Source organism: Centroberyx gerrardi, chromosome 18 (genome assembly GCF_048128805.1).
Source record: "Centroberyx gerrardi isolate f3 chromosome 18, fCenGer3.hap1.cur.20231027, whole genome shotgun sequence".
In the NCBI taxonomy this organism is placed as follows: Eukaryota; Metazoa; Chordata; class Actinopteri; order Beryciformes; family Berycidae; genus Centroberyx; species Centroberyx gerrardi.
In genome coordinates this window covers 12,997,058-13,014,030 of record NC_136014.1, presented here as the reverse complement: position 1 = coordinate 13,014,030, position 16,973 = coordinate 12,997,058, and the positions used below count along the sequence as shown (strand labels likewise).

Here is a 16,973-nt window from a genome sequence, read left to right as displayed (position 1 = left end):
TTAAGTCTCTCTGAGGATCAGCTGAGGTTGAAAAAGGACTAGCTGAAGAAGAGAAGATATTTAGTTTTTTTGATGTAACGTGACGGATCAAACCATAAGGCCACAATTTGAAATATCCCGATCTATAATCATGTCCCGATCTATAATCATCTAGGCACCAGCAGCTTCTCACATCTTTCTCTCTCAGAACCATCAGTTTTTCATTTAATTCTAGTGCAAACTTGATACTTGCCTCGTTGCTTTCTAGCTTAGTAAAATTTTCTTAATGTTGTATCTTGATTTATAGGGTGTGCAAATTGCTCTCTCTCTCTCTCTCTCCCTTTCTCACACACGTACTCTCTCTCTGTATCTTTTGTGTTCTCTCTCTCTCCCTCTCTCTCTCTCTCTCTTGCACACACCATCACCCTATTATTGGAATACTGTCACGGAAACACACACTGTGCTGTAATATAATGCTGTAGTTTGATCCAGACCTCCCATTCATTTGTTTAGCTATAAAGGTCTATGAAGTTGATATGTGTTTACATATTTGTTCACCCCTTCACTCTTTTCCAGTGACTATGGCCGCTGGCTTGACTGGTGTGTGTGTGTGTGTGTGTGTGTGTGTGTGTGTGTGTGTGTGTGTACACGTGTGTGTTCTTCCCATTGCTGAATTACACAACTCTTTCCACCCTGGGGCCTGAGAACTGGTCTGATGTGACCTGATGATTTTATTGCAGCAACAGTCCTATTGAGGAGATTCTCTCTCTCTCTCTCTCTCTCTCCTCTCTCCCCTCTCTCTCTCTCTCTCTCCCCTCTCTCTCTCTCTCTCTCTCTCTCTCTCTCTCTCTCTCTCTCTCTCTCTTCTCTCTCTCTCACTGTCTCTGTCTGTCTCTGTCTCTCACTTCCCCCTCTTTTTTCTCCCTCAACATCTGTTAATCTGCTCAGGGAATAGCAGCAGACAGAGTTTTCCAAACCTCTGTGCATTTACGTGTCATGCAATTCATCATTGGTAAGTCTTGGAAGAGCACAAGTGCTGAGAAAGTCAGACTCAAACCCAGAAATGGACCCCAAACTAGAATCAGATTATGGCTTGCTCATCCAGTAGCCTGGAGCTAGAAATAGTTTTATTGCAGGTTTGGGGTCGGGGTGGTCAGCTTGCCCCCAAAAGGAGCAAACAACGTTCATATCTGCATCTGCAAACCGTGCTTGAGTCTTTCTTTTTCCTACAAATGAAAATTCAATGCTATTCCTTTTACTTGCTCATCATCTTAACCTTAAATATGTTAAAAGGGTTATCCAGTTTAGGGGTAAAAGAGGGTGCTGTGGAGAGTTGGAGGAAGTGAATGTGACCCGGTGGGGTTCCCTTTCACTCAGGTTCAGGTGGCGCAACTTGTAAACGGTTGTGTGAGTTACAACAGCGCTTTGCAGAAGCAATCACGCCTGTAGCGCCGATAAGTGCTTTGCGTATATCAGGTGAGGCCCTGCTCCCGCGTGAGATAAATTTGTCATGTTTCTCAGTGCATTGCTTGAGCATTTTTTATGCTTGATAGCACCAACTATTGTGTGTTAGACATCTAGGGTATGTTCCATCACTGCAGAGCAGGCTTTCTGTCTCTCAGTGTCTGTGTTTCAGTGATGGTGTGGTGTTTTGTTGAACAAACTGGCTAGCCAGTACGTAAACCAATATGACTCTTTGCAAGAGGAGAAACAGCCAAGCTACTGCCTCTGCTAGCAAAAGCCTTCTCCATGAGTCTAACCTTATGTCTCGGGCTAGCCCATGTGAGACTATAGCTAACCCCTCAGCCTGATTCCATTAGACCAACATGGGAAAAGATACTCCGGACAAATCGGCTACAGTATTTTTTTGTTCCCTGGGAGCCCACCCTGCCTGCCCCCCCCCAACTCTGAAACGCACTTGGATGGACCCCAAGACGCCCCTCCACTAGCACAGCATAGACATCACACAGGGTCTGCAATGAGCTTTTTTCACAACCTAGAAGTTTTTGCTTCATTTATTGACGTGGAAAAGCAAACAGCGAAACATTGAAACAGTTTGTGTACGTGATACTAAGACTTGTGAGAGCCTTTTGTTGGGGAGACAGGAGGGGCAGGGTATTACTGGAAGTTTTTGGCAGGGACAAATGGTGGAGTTGTTAGTAGCCTAAGTGTTGTGGGTAACGGGACTTTAGTTGGGTGAAGGTACAAGATCAATCATGCATGGCGTATGGCTGCTCTTTACCAGTAATGTGTGCTTGTTACTACAAGGCTGTCTGCAAAGCCATTAACACCGCCACCCCTGTTTTTAGACCTTGTCATGCCCCCTGGCCTTTGTGTTTCCATCATGGTGCATCTGTGATTGATTGTGACAGGGAACAATAACGGGCACATAGAGAAAGGACATTCTCTCTGACTACTTGTCAGTGCATATTAGCCTACATTAGTTTTTCCCCCCATCTACGCTAATGCTTGCAAGCCTGGCAATGATGATGCCAATAAAACTTACTAATACTTTTCTCAGATTTAAGTGAGCGTGATTTACTAACCATTTCATGACAAATAAGAACATAAAGAGATTTCCACGCCTTACTATGCACTGAAAATGATAGTAATTGCCTGTTCTGGGAAAGCTGTTAAGGAACAATCCCTGAGAAAGAGAAGTCGAGTTTGAATTTATTACTCCGGAAGAAAATGGCCTCTGCATGTGCCTGGAAGAAACAGGTGGGCTTAGTGAGATTCAAGTAAGAAAAATTATGTTAGTATGGAACCAAAACATAACGGGGAAAATGGCATTTAAAGATGGCTGATGAGAGATTGAGTTATTATTTGGAACCAGCCTGCACTATATGGTGGGTACATTCATCATTTCTTAATTCCGAGTCAAATATTTCTAAGGATCCATTTGATCATTTCATGAATAAAAGGCAATTGTTGGAATGTTTGCATTCTTGTGATTTAAAAAAAAAAAAAATCTTAAGAGGCTGGGGGGTTCAATGGCTTCTTTAAAACAGTCTTCTAAAGTTTATTAAAACAGATAAGTCCTGGAGCCCATACAGGATTTGCACCATGATGTGATCTTTTAAGATAAAAATCATGAAGAATGAGTCAGTCAAACAATATTACTGCCACAACGTCACAATCCCTTACTCTCTCAAGGCTATATGACTTTACTCTGACTGGGTGAGTCTGAAACAGTACAGGGCTTTAGAATCGTTCTACTACTGACTTGGAGAAAAATTAGGTCTACTGTACATCCAGCCACTGTCATGTCGTGACTTTTTCCCCCTCCCTCTTCTCTTTTTTCATGTTCCATTAAGGCTTCACACTGTAAAAGAGCACCAAAACAAACAGAGACGGAGCGAAAGAGAGGGAATGAAAGAGTGCAGTGTTTTCTGAGCACAAACGCCCAAGTCCTGACTGCACTTGCAATTCCTTGTCAGCTGGCAGGAGTGAAGGGTGATAGGTGAGTTGATGGGATAATCCCCTTATTCTGATGGGAAAAAATAGACTGTTGTTGTAAAAATGACATTACACAGCATTCCTGTTTTGTTATCACCACAAATCTCTGTAGAATATGGAGAAAAGTGTCCCTATTTTCTGTTGAATGGATAGTCACCTGTTAATACAGTAGGTCCAGGGTCCAAAGATTTTAGTCAGACATTTACTGTATCAAGTATAACAGGTCACACTGATTTGAATACATACAAAAAAAATGCCCTGACACTGGCAAAATCAAATCAAGGAAATCCATGTAACAATTCCCATAGTTTAATATAAAAAAGTGTTTCCACCATGGATAACAGAGATACACGTCAATTTTTTTTCCCAGTTAGTGAAACAATCACTATACGACAAGTTGCATAACAGAGCAAATCTGCTATTAATGTAAAAGAAATCTCATAAAAAGTTGTTGCGTAACAGTTGTTCTTTTCCAGCATATTATTTGATGTCCCAAAAATAATTTGAACCTGTCAGGGATGAAAACTTCCAGTGAATGGCAGTGTGCTCATGGCTAGTTTCCATCACAGTTCTTCCCTTCCATACAGGTCCCCTCTTCTTCCATCCATTCTAATAGATGCAGCGAAAAAAAGGTCATTGCTGCTGGCTGGCCAAAAAAAGAAAAGCTTGGCTCAACTTCTTTGCTCATTCACTTTCCATTGCAAATCCAACAGGCATTCTCTCAGCCCTCCTTTTCCCTGACCACAGCTATGGCTTTGGATACAGCAGCAAGTCTGTCCTTTCTCCTTTGTGTTTGAAGATAATGCCCACTGTTTGAAGGGAAGGGAACCTAAGGCAGTTCAAGGGAAAATCCAGCCTAAAACAAACCGTTCAGGACAGTTCAGTCTATATTTGTGACTCTTAACAACAGCATCCCAAGACAAGGAACAAGAAAGCCACTCGTTAACTGACACAGCTGCTCTGTTGACAATGTATGGGAGACTAACTTTGTGGACTCATAGAATAGTTGCTTGACTTTTACACCAAAATAAACTTCATGCTAGTGCTAAATGCACTAGCATGAAGTTTATTTTGGTGTAATGCTAGTGTTTTGAACCAGAAAATATACCACAAAGTTAGTCTTGCATTCATCGTCCGTGAAGCAGCTCCAGGACTTGTCTCTTCTTCACGTCACAGATAGATTAGTACCTTGGCTCTCTGATATCTAGCGTTGGGAGTGAGTTGTTCATATTCACAAATCTAGATGGAAGTGTCTAATATCATACTGTAGGTATAAGATGAATTTTAGTTTAGGTTGGACCTTACCTTTTAAGATAAAAATAACAACTTGGCATCCCTAACTGACTGAATGGAAAAAAAAAACAAGAAAAGGAAAAAATTAGGACCCCAGTTTTAAACATAATCTACGTCCTTAAAAAAAAAAACGGGGGTCCTTCAGAGTGGTGTTCAAATCTAAGCCATATGGCCGCAGGGTCCGTTTGAGCGTTTGTCTCAGCTAAGGGTCCAAAAGTCAACAAGCTTGGTCCTGGTCACTACCTAGAAAATCCTGCCGTTCTACCTCGCCTTTTACGTCTTCTCAGCTGCACTTGCAAGACTTGACGATCATGTTGGAGAGCTGCTCCACTTTGGGGGTGCGTCCAGAGTAGTAGAGGATAGTGAGGGGTTCCAGGTCTTGAGGGACGCAGCAGGGGGAGGCCGATGCCTCAGGATTCAGAGTGTTGTACAGGCTCAGCAGCTGTTGGACAGACAGACAAAAACTCACATCTCTAATAGCAGGGCAATCTTCCCTTTTCATTTAAGCAGTATCAAAATGATTAAGTATTACATTATTTACAGTAGCAAATCATTTTACATTCAGTAGCTACTGATGAATTATGTTGAGCTTGTTAATTTGCTGGCTAATTCAAACCAGTAAAATGGTTGGATTAGGCCCCCATGACTGAAATACCATAAAGTACTGGGGCACATCATTGAGAATATGAAGATTTATGTGTGCACTGAGCATAGCACTTTAGCATTTACAAATCTGAGAAGTCCTTTTTTACATTTTCTGGAAGAACAAGATCCACAAAATGCTGTATTTTTGCATTGGAATCAGACAGAAAAAATTGAAAAAAAAAAAAAGAAAAATCTAAGGCTTGTTATTGAACTTTGTAATGCTGTGAAACATGTTCAGAGAAAATGTTTTCAACAAAAGCAAGTAAAAACGCTAGTTACAGGCTTGCCAGCTGTGAGGTCTTGGAAAATAATGTTAAGTTAATGTTGTTTTTCTATGACCGTCATGAATCCAGACAACATCTCTAATCTTTTAGTAACACCACTTATTGAGACGACAAAGGCTTTGGAGTAGAACGATGTTGCAGTACAAGTCATTTTTTAAAGGGTTGGATAACATCGTGACTACAACAAACCACAGAATGCATTAAACACATAAACACATTTATTTTATTGCAATTGAAATTTAATGATGTTTTGTCAATGCCAATGATGATTACAATAAAATGTGTGTGCATGTGTGATGATAAAATGTGGGGCAATCTTCATTCTAACTAAAGTATTTTAATAACTGATTGTGCATATTAGATGAAAAGATTTGTTGAGGTTGTCCGAAGAGTGATGTCACATGAGGGCCATCAGCTATAAAAGTTACTCCCACAGGCATTTCAGATATGCACAGTTCAAGAAGGACCTAATAAAAATCCTTCTGTCACTTAAGTGATGAAAATATAGACACCAAAATCATCCATGTGTCCCTGGCAGATTGTTTGCTCCAGTGCTCCATGCTAACACTTCAGCATACACTATGTTGAGCGATAATAGGCAACTAGCATTATCTCAAAAATGAGAAAATGCAAACTTACCGTAGATCTAATGGTAAAAGCTAAGTCATTTTAAATGATATGTGGCCAAGTCTGACAGTGTTATGTAGGAGACTGGTTTACACAAAATATGATTAAAAAATAACATACTGTTTTGAACTACCAGTGACTACTACCCAGGCAAAACTACTACTTCCTGCGAGATTTAGCAGTTGACTTGTTTTATTTCCATTGGAAGTGAACATGGTGGGAGATAGGAAACTATATAAATTATTGCACATCAGATGAATATGTGGTTGCTCACCTGAAATTGTTCCAAAAATAAACCATGGTTTCATCAGCTATATTGAGTTAATAATATTTAATTCTTAAAATTTATGAATCTTAAGAACATATAATAAAAACTGCTAACAACTTTTTATTACTTAAAGTTACCTTGGATAATGTTAGTCGCATATGATCACTCAACATAGTGTATGCTAAGTGTTAGTATGGAGCTGCGGAGCAACCTATCTACTGGGAACTCATGGGTGATTTTGGTGTCTATGTTCTCATCACTTAACAAGTAAGTTGACCAACGGGCCAATCTCCCCAAAACTCAGTGTATTCCTTTAATAGTTAAGTATATCAGGGTTGTTCTTACCGTGCTGTGTGTGGTATCAGAGCTCCTCAGGTAAGGGCACGGCCCGGAGCAATAGTTGGCAAAGTAGCCCCTGGGCTCATGGATCCACTTCCAGTCCAGGTCGCGCCGAAAATCGATGTAGAGCTGGCGAACGCAGCAGTTCTCCTCCATGTTTCTGTGATGAGGGAGCACAACAAAAGTCTGTCACTTCCATAAAAAATGTCTCAAAGAGAGGTAGACTCTTGGAATTTAACCTAATGAGCTCGAAAAAGGATTAGGTCCATCTAAAATTAACATACTTTTCACAATGCATATTTGCAATGAAATAGAAAATTCAAGAACTAGCTCGACTAGCCCGATGACTTTTATGGAAAAAAACATTAGTCACATTAGAGTAACTAAGCCCACAACTACTAGCAATGAAGGATGGGACAATATATTGAAATTCAATAGATCACAATACAAAAATGTGACAATACGTATTGTGGGGCAGAAAAATTAATCGTGATATTAACTCCATTTTACTCTGCTGTTGTAATCACAAATGAGACGGTTTGCTCATCACAATTTCACAAGATCTCCACCAAAATTATATTATTTGCACTTTGTAATGACATTTTTAAATTGTTTGCATTCTAGCAAGCCAGTGCCATTGCTAGAAATAGTTGTGGCTCAGAAATAAACATAATTCTGCACAGTCATACACTCATACATCGTATCGTGGTTGTATCGAATCGTGAACCACATATCGCGTATCGAATCATATGGTGAGATAAAAAGTGTAATTTTCTTATGCCTTACGAGAAACAGTAGTTTGTGTCAAGCGCTCTCTTGCGTCGGCGTGTGGTCTGTGTGTCCAGACGGTGGGGTGGGATCATCATGAGGATGAGGTGAGGCAGGTATTGCTCCTTCTGCTTCTTCAAACGACCCAGATCCCAGCGAGTTTGCTCCTCATACTCTCCCTCCACCCCTTTGGAGAAGAATCGGTGGTCAGGTGTCCAGATAGTCATAGTCAAGACATGATCAAGGTGCTATTAAAAGAACAATTTATTGGCTTTTTGTTTCATAGTTTCCCCTCTCTGCTGCATTAAATCTGATGGACAATCGACCTGAGTTTACATTTTGCATAATTATTTAGTCTGAAACTGTCATCCTTGACGTTTTTTGACATGATGCATAAATGGAGGGCATTGTTGAAGTCAATGACTGGCAATGACTGGATCTTTCCTAAACAATGAGGAAAAACTGCTGAACAATTAGATGTCCTGCTTTACTCAAGTTGATTTTAGCCCAAAATATTGTTTATAAAAGGACAAATGAAATGGTTTTGTTGCCAGGCTTCTGAGGCAAAAGCTATGCCAGCACCTAAATCACCTGGAAATGTGGAAAAAATTGATGTTGTGCTATTTGTGCCATTTCATGTGGTTGGATTCGGGTAATAGTTCACGTACAACATACTTGCAGACACGCAATCATCACCACTACCTCCAAAAAACCCTACCAAATTATCTTAAGTGAGAGAAAATACAAATAATGTGTGATTAATTACCAGAATTATCTATCAAAACTGATTTGACAAAGGTAATGAGGAAATCCTACAAGTTGTACCTTCAATTGCTAATTACCATATGAGTATTTCATGTGATCCATTACATCTACACAAACAGGAGGGACGGCAAGAACAATTTCCCATTAAGATAAAAAGACCAAAGATCAGGTCAAAAGAGTTATTGATGTCTGATTGTCTGGCATGACTTAATAAACAACAAAATGTAGGAGCTTACCTTTAAACTTCACGTCTAGCACCTCGTTCACATTGTCAATGATGTCACCATTTGGGTTGAACGTGTGGCAGGGACAGTGCACACTGATTTCCAAACCCAAATTGGTTCCTGATGGTAATCAGTGACAGAAAAGAATCAGCATGGTCAGAATTCTCAGTTTTGTAGAGTGTTTTGCAAAAAAGAATCTCAAGGCGTTGGACAAAACAGTCCTTTCTTCTGCCCTCAAATAAGGGAAATGTAAATTATATTTCAGAGTGCAGACATGTGACATTCAAAAGGATCAACAGATAGGATGATTTTTGGATTGTTTATGAAAGGTGGTAAATTCAGTCTCACCTCTGTTCGTCAGCCACTCCCGCACCGTTTCAGTCACGTCGAAGGAGATCCATTCTTGAGTGCCTTTGGTCAGCACGTTCTTGGCTCCGATGTAGCGTTGTTTCGCAATGTGTTCGTTTGGCCTCAGGATCTGCAAACAAATAATGAACTGTCACTCTGAAATAATAAACCAGAGTTATCTAATAGAGAGTCATTCATGTTGTCAGAACACTGAGACACCAACAAAATAACATGTAAACCAGAGTGGACAACATGACAAAGCAGATGTTACTGGAAGAGCCCCTCAATGCCAATATAGGCAATTACTTGTGAAAGATTATCTTCACAAGTATTGTTTAAGTTATCTATTTACATATATTTTGAACATTTGTAATGAATCGTATGCTATGAGCAAAGGTAGAAAGAGGGGCATTGAAATATGTTCTTTCAACACATGCACAAGGACAAGCAAGCATGCCATGAACATGAGAATGATATGTAACACAACTTTTCCAATTACAAAAATTTGTGATGATTGGAGTATGTTACACTTCCAGTCTGGGAAGGGAAATAGATGAGGGAGGGAAACAACACAGTGGCAAAAATGTGACCCATGTGGCCCAAAAAGGTGACTCAAATTTGACCCGGCATGGAAAAACACACTGTGGAAGATAGTTTTTGTCGATTTTTTGACTTCTTTTGCAACAAAAAAGTGCATGTTGATCAATCCTTTTCTGATGTAAATGGGTCTTTTGTAAAGTTAAATATACCTCAGTTCATAGCGTTTGGTTGCAAATGGACTTTGTGCTTGTCCTGTTTGTTCACTGGCTGGAGCACATGCCATGTATTTGCAACCTTGTGGGTACAAGTCTAGCTCAAGTCCTTTCTCTCATGTCATCCCCTCTTTCTCCACTTATTCTATTATGGTTTATTCTCTAGTAAAACAGGTAAGCCATAGAAATACTGTATATATATATATATGTTTTAAATAGACTTTACAAAGGTTTTATGAGTTAAGAAATGTGTTTATTTTATAGATTCATGGTCAACAATGCACTTTCTGTGTTTGGGTGAAAATCAGAATGTAAACAAATCCAAGTCATTCCTCAGGAAAGTTGGATATCTTTAAGCACTCCTTTATTTTCCACTTACACTTTAACTCAGCCAGCTGTTTGTTGTCCTGAACATGAATATTATAATGTAGGCCTCCACATTAGAAGAAATGCTAGTTATTGTCTAAATCAAATAAGTTTGTGGCTGGGATCAGGTGCCAGTTACCAAGCATTTTTTAGACTATGAGACAAGTATAATCATTCCATCACTCAGCTTGAAGCCCCTTATTAACGGCCTAATGAACCCTGCATATTTCAGTACCAAATATTGATAAAGAGGTCTGGTGGGACTGGATAACCAAAAGAGGGGCCGCATTTAATCTGGTTTCTTGTGGGCTGCCAGTGGCTTACTCTGCCCTCGCTGATGCTGCACTAACAGTAACACTGTCTGGGTTCTGAAAACATTGTACAGGCCTGTCAAGCTTTTTGGTTTTTGGTCTGGCTGCTACCCACGCCTATAACCACAATCTGGTTATCATTGGCTTCTTTTCTCATTTAGGGTCTGAAAAGATGTGGTTGGGGAATAAGTAACCAGATTAGGGTATACTCTTGACAGTCTACAATTGAACTATCTAGTTGTCCTCCTGCATACAGTGATTCTGGCCAATGAGCAACAGACGAAAGATTCACTTTTGGACCTACTTGTTGCCTTGACTTGTTGCCTTTGGCTAGACATTACTGGACTTGGTAGAAGGACATGGAAACGGTACCTTTACACACCTGGTAGAGCTCAATCCGCTGTTCATTCCTCTTGGCACTTGGGTTTGGAACCCTCCGAGCACGAAACTCTGCTCTGAACAGGTTGGTTGAGTTCCTTTCCATGGCGGAGACGTTGAAGCGGAAAACTTTCGAGGTGATACCTTTTGGGCAGTAAGGCAGATCATCTGCAACAGAGAGGATAAAACACAAATTTCACATTTTTAGAAAGTGGACAGTCCTCTTCTGTTGATTATTTTCATGGTTGTGCTCCTTTCAGACAATGGCAGGGAATCATTTCAATGTAGAAACTCTAACATTTAGCTATAGATTTTAAAACATAGCATCACATTTAACATCACAGCTTCCGTAACCATATATCACATTACACTATCTTGTGGAACACGTTCCTCTGCAAAACAATTTTCACCGTTTGAAAGAAGGAATACAAAAATATATGTTCTTCATAACTGAGAACAATATGTTGCTACCTCAAAACAAAGATACTCTGGGAAGATTACTGAAATTGTGTCTCTGAACACTGGATCAGAGACACAGAGGTAGTGGTGATGATTGAACAATCTGAAGTTCACAATGAATAGCTGTGAATGGCTAACAGTTAATGGCTGACTCTAGATTTATTTGCTATAGTGACACAGTGTATCGTTAATATTGTGGCCTGCCCTATCAAAATTCCTCAGTGGTTCTCTTACACATTTTGGCCAAATCTGGTGGAAATGGGAATGTGTTGTAATAGCATCATTATTCAGCTTAGTATGACTTCACCTCCCTGGTATCTGCATATCAAAAACTCTGCTATCCTTGGTCCCAGCGACCACTTTTTGGACCCAGACGAAAACCCCTCTGACCATGATGACTTCTCCACAACCCAACCTCAGTCATTGGTATATGCCAGACACTGTACGCGTACCATTCTATAAAAGGAAACCTTTCCAATGATTGAAGGTGTCCAGCCTCTCAATACAGTAATTTGCCTTTCTTCCTGCAGCTTTCTGCTTCATTTGCACCTGTCAAGGATTTGTGCTGGTTCACAGAGCTGCCTCAGATCCGCCAAAGGTCAACAGTTTACCTAGCACTTTTCAGCAGAGCTGTCAAAAGCGAATGTATGTTTGCCCACATTAACCCGAGGAAAGAGAGTGATGTCACTGGCTTCAAGTCAAAAATTTATTCCACAAAGGCAGCCTTCTGGACCTGTTATACCAAAAGGGGCAACACCCTAAGGTGGCTGTGTCTTCACAACCACTGGCATCACTCAGTGTACTGTTTCTGCCAGATCTTAACCGCGGTTCCCCTCCTCAACTACTAATGGGCAGTGCTGTCTATGCAAACACAGGAAGCTGGCCCTCTCAGTCTCTCACCTCCTTCTGAAACACCGTGAGTAGGTGACTCATAGGTACTCCAGAGAGGTAGAAAAGTCTTTTAACTATATTAAAAGAGTAAGGTGTACATTTTGGGGCCCGAGTTAAGTCTGGCCAAACCTTTAAAGATAGTCAAGTGTTTCCTGAAAGGAAATCATAGTTCACACTCATAATTTGTCATGGCATGGAGTTGCAAATTGGCAGTGAACACCAAACTATTAAACTTGCATTTCGATGTTTAAGTAGTATATTTAAATGTGTGAAGTCAGATTATTATGGAAGTCATATTATAAAGGCCCAATGAGAAATTTGTGTATGACACATCCTAATGAAACAAAGTTATGGAGGGCTATTGATTGGTCACCGTCTGTACATTTGTTTGGTCATTTGTTTGTTTCTGATTGGATTTTGACAAAACTTGGGGAAAATTATGCATTTTACCACTCCGCTCTGGCATTTTCAAAATTACACTGATTGGCCCGATGGGGGAGCTACAATTACAGATCAAAACAAGGTGACAGTTACTGATTGGCCCATAGGGGGACTGCCCTGACCATGTAGATTTGCCCTATTTGGCCAAATTAAATTCTGGTCTTGGGTATGGACACTTCTCCAGCCACAGGAAGTGATGAATCGAAACTTAAGAGTGAAGCAGTGAGCGAACACTCTGTCCAGAGAAAGCTGGACTCACCAATGTTAGATCTTTTGCCTCTCTCGTCCCTTTGGTATCCTTTGGTAAAGCAATAACAGACCGACCAGGTTGGTAAATATGAACGTGTGAAGTTTACTGACATCACGTCACTTGATTGATTTCTGGGCATGGAAGTTCAAATTGTGCAAAGTTGCTTAGTGCAGCTTTAAAGTTTGTGATTTTACATGCATTTTGATAGGTTTCTTGGTCTTCTTTCAACATTTAATCTTTGTAAATACTGGAGTAAAACAGACCTGTATTTTGAGTTATGATGGGAAAAGTTAAAGTTCTAAAATGCTTATTCCCCATCTACAGTCAAACTGAAAAAAATATTCATGAATATACACAAAACTTATTTGTTCAAATTATTTCCAGAATGTGTCTTTAAAATAGTGTGTTACTCTGCTGAAGTAGATAACCCAGATGGAAGCCTGTGTACCACAACTTAAATTCATTTCTTTGCATAAAGATGAGAGCACTGTAAAGTGTACAATGGTCTTTTCATTTTTAATTAACTGAGGCAATGAAGAAATGAATAGTCAGTCCAGACAGAGACAAGAAAGAGGTTTCAGCATAGTGCATCTGAAAATTATCCACCTTGCCTTCTGCAGCATATGCAAAACCCATTAACCAGTCTCAGTGAGCGGGGTAAGTATATACACGTGGATATACAGGCTATTGACAAAATGCATTGTGCCAAGTATGAGATCATGAGCACATTTTAGAGAACTCTTCAAATAAGCTTGGATGCCTTTTTATGCCTGACACAGTGTGAAGATGGACAAAGTGGCAAAGAGAGAACAATATTGCCTTGGAAATAGAATTATTGACCTTTTCAGCATCCAGGTGGATATGTGGACTAAGGCACACACACAGACCATGCTTATGATATAATCACTTCAACTCTCATCCGTCATTCTCCCATCAGTCCTGCACTTTTCTGCTAATCATTATCAAATAAAGCACCAATGCCATAAAATTATACTAAAAAGACAGAATGATCAATCTTTCAGTCTGGGCAACTATTTTAAAAAAACTCATGTGAATCAGTCTTATTTCTGCGCACTCAGGGCCATTTGTGGCTGAACCACCACCCCAACTTGAGGCACCTACTATGTGGTGTTTTTTTGTCAAAACCACTTTGTGAGATTCAAAACAGAACGTTGCTGAGGGAAAATAGGTCTTTTGAGAAACACCTGTTGATTTCAAAGGGACTGTGATGCAATGGTCTTGGCTTGGCTCTGGACCATGAGGCTCTCCTCCAGCTCTTACACACGCATAACATTTATCCTATTCTACTTCTCTGTGATCCAGACTCAGTTGGACCACATATTGTATGAACTTCCTTTAAGTGCTGACACATGTCCATATCAGCGCAGGATTTCAAAAAAACCCTTTCAAATTCTGTTTAGTACTATTAACGAAATAGTAGTACAGGACTATCACTTGAAAAACTCTTAAGGATCTTTCTTTACTTTCTTATCTCAGAGAGCTCTTCTAAACCAAGCAATGAACTTAACAATGAACAAAACACTGATGTTACATAATGTTACCTATGTACCTTGTGGCAATCAAATCAGGGGAATGTGGAATCATTCAGTTTTACGGGGATGATGGCTGACTTTCAAACTGTAAGAATGCTAAACCTGAGCGGTAAGTGATGTAATGCCACCCATGTGGGTAATTCACTGGTGTGTGTGTGTGTGTGTGTGTGTGTGTGTGCGCGCATGTGGTGGGGGGTAAGCCCTCACCAATACCCCCCTCCCCCCTTTCTTAGGCAGTGAAAATCCAGAGGAGAGGAGAGGGAACTCTCCAGCCAGCCTAATGGGGAGGTCCTTCCATCAGCTAACTTTTCCTGTCCACCTCTGTTAACTTTTCCTATTCCTTCTCTTAAAGGCATCCCCATCCGCCCGGGCAGATGTCCCTCTCATTTGGGCCTGACTGGAACGGAAATGGGAACATCTGGGGAGAGGGACAGGATCCATGGAGAAAAAAAAAAGAAGAGGAGGAAGAGTGGAGGGAGGAGTAGGAGGAGAGTTACTTTCCTGGAACACTGGTGCTGGATTAAAACAGGTTGGTGAGCGGTACAGTAACCAAGCTCATCCTCCAAGTGGATAGCCTAGTGGAGGTTTTACAAAACCCCAGAATAAACACTTAAATAAACAAAGATCTCCAGTCCCTTTGGCCCTTTTAAAGCAGAGAACGCATAAGTGGTGGTTCACAAATGTTTTGAACACAAAAATCCTTATTTTGTGCAGCAGACCAAGAACTCAGTAATGAAGCTGCGAGTTGCTCAACCTGAGGACCAAACGCCATTCACACTTTAAAGGACTTTAGACTGATATAAGAACTTGGTTGTTGTTTTGAGGATGACGCGTCGGCAACCGAAGGCTGTTGGCGCACACTCTACTTGATTCCGTGCGTAATTACGCGGCGCACCAACGCGTTGATTGCTGAAATGAAAACGACAGAAGGCGATGAAAGTTGCGTGAGGAATTGTAATACTTACTGTTTTCTGGCGGTCCGTAGACCATGTTGAACTTGTATATCTCTTTGGCGTAGTACTCTGTCTCTGTGTTGTCCTGGCCGCAACTTTGCTGCCGATCCCTCCCCAGCTCCTCAAGTAGCTCCCTGGTGCTGTTATACAATGCTTGGATTTGATAGGGGATTTGACTTGGTCCGAGGGAGTGTGGTGGACTTGTCAGTCGCAGCTTGCTCAAAATTTGACCTCGTATCGCTTCGACTCTCTTCCTTTTCACATGGTCGATATCCACGGTGGCACAAGTTGACAGGGATAAACTCAAAGTTGCGCAGTTGAGGAGAAGGACAAACAGAAAAGCCTTACCCAAATGCATCTTTCTCTCTGCATTTGGTTCGGTCAGGAGTTGAAGGAGCAGATTCACAGGCGAGGATTGTCCAGGTCAGTGTGAATTAGCCTTGAAAATCAAACTAGTGGCCTGGTGTTGTTTGTTCTTTTAACTTCCCTTGGAGCTAATTAAGAGAAAATCCCCGCTTAATTCGCTCTCTTGTGGCAGTCCCTTTCCTTGTTTGTTATCAGGAGAAATCCAGGTATGCGTTCGCCCATTAGACATTATTCAATTTAAAGTCCAGCACGACAGAAACTCCACCGCATAAATGACATTTATCGGGCATAAATATCCATGCAGAATTTGATGTACGCCTGCAGAGACTTTTCTTTTGCATTCTTGTGCTCAATCCAATAGATTTAGTTTTTTTTTCCTTTTCTTTCTCATTAACAAATGCTGCCACTTTGTCTCTAAGAGCAGTAGTGAAGTAGACCACAGACTGTCACGTTAACGAGGTATATGCGACTATGAGCAGTCAGTATGGCCTCACATGTGTTTTATACCACTAGTTTCTGACGTTTGATGGAGGAGGGACCGCAAGGCATCCCAAAGAGCCCTAATCATAAGTCCACAGCCTTTGATGCAGTGCGCCACTCATGCACCAGACATCCAGTGTAGCGTTACAGCTGTGTGACAAAAAATAATAAGCTACTGTTTTACTTTCTGACCACGTTAATTCCGTGGGCACGTTTACATGAAGTGGGAAAGTTTCAGCGTCATTGGATATTTCATATTGCCACGGCAGTTTTTTAATTTAATTAAGAGCCCTCATGAATTAATCATGATTTGTCGTTGTATTTATTTTACTTGTTTAGACCGATACCATTTACTGTGATGTTGCTGAGATCCCGTTTAATATGTTATTCCTATAGTATATTATAGACGACCGGGTCGTACACCCTCTAGTGGTAAACTGTCGTCATTGTAATTACTCGCTTCATCTGACAATCCTTGAGTTGAAGAAATTCCCCTTTCCCTCTTCCTAAATTCCCGCTATAGTCTTCTGATAGTGAATTGCACATGACTTTTGTTTTCTGTTGTTAAAGTGTTTATTGAGGCTGAAAGCCAAAAGCTCAACTTTTCCTTTCCAATAAATTTTGTTGCTAATCCCTCCCATGGGTGGATTCAGGCAAGGACAGCTGTTCAAAACCAAATGTAGGCTAACGCAACAGTAACATCAGAATTTAGGACTACTGCCCTTTGTGTCTGAACTAGAAGCACTGTGAAATAAATCACCTAATTCAAGCATA

General features: G+C 40.7%; 1 protein-coding gene across 1 annotated transcript; it reads right to left on the bottom strand.

The window, feature by feature from the left end:
* Window positions 1–4,526: 4,526 nt before the first annotated feature.
* Window positions 4,527–16,177, bottom strand: LOC139925162 (transforming growth factor beta-3 proprotein-like). Its single transcript, XM_071916415.2, has 7 exons — window positions 15,366–16,177; window positions 10,811–10,974; window positions 9,000–9,129; window positions 8,664–8,771; window positions 7,681–7,849; window positions 6,901–7,054; window positions 4,527–5,173 (listed from the first exon to the last, which is right to left on the bottom strand). The coding sequence occupies exons 1-7, from the start codon at window positions 15,709–15,711 to the stop codon at window positions 5,015–5,017; spliced, it is 1,230 nt and encodes a 409-aa protein (XP_071772516.1). The 5' UTR covers window positions 15,712–16,177; the 3' UTR covers window positions 4,527–5,014.
* Window positions 16,178–16,973: the final 796 nt, after the last annotated feature.

What these genes read in the sequence shown, in the direction of transcription:
- LOC139925162 (XM_071916415.2), bottom strand. Translation starts at nt 15,711, where the DNA reads ATGCATTTGGGTAAGGCTTTTCTGTTTGTCCTTCTCCTCAACTGCGCA. An exon ending in CTACGGACCGCCAGAAAACA is followed by an intron (nt 10,975 to 15,365) that starts GTAAGTATTACA and finishes TCTCTGTTGCAG; the next exon opens with ATGATCTGCCTTACTGCCCA. An exon ending in GACACAAACTACTGTTTCTC is followed by an intron (nt 7,055 to 7,680) that starts GTAAGGCATAAG and finishes CCCTCATCACAG; the next exon opens with AAACATGGAGGAGAACTGCT.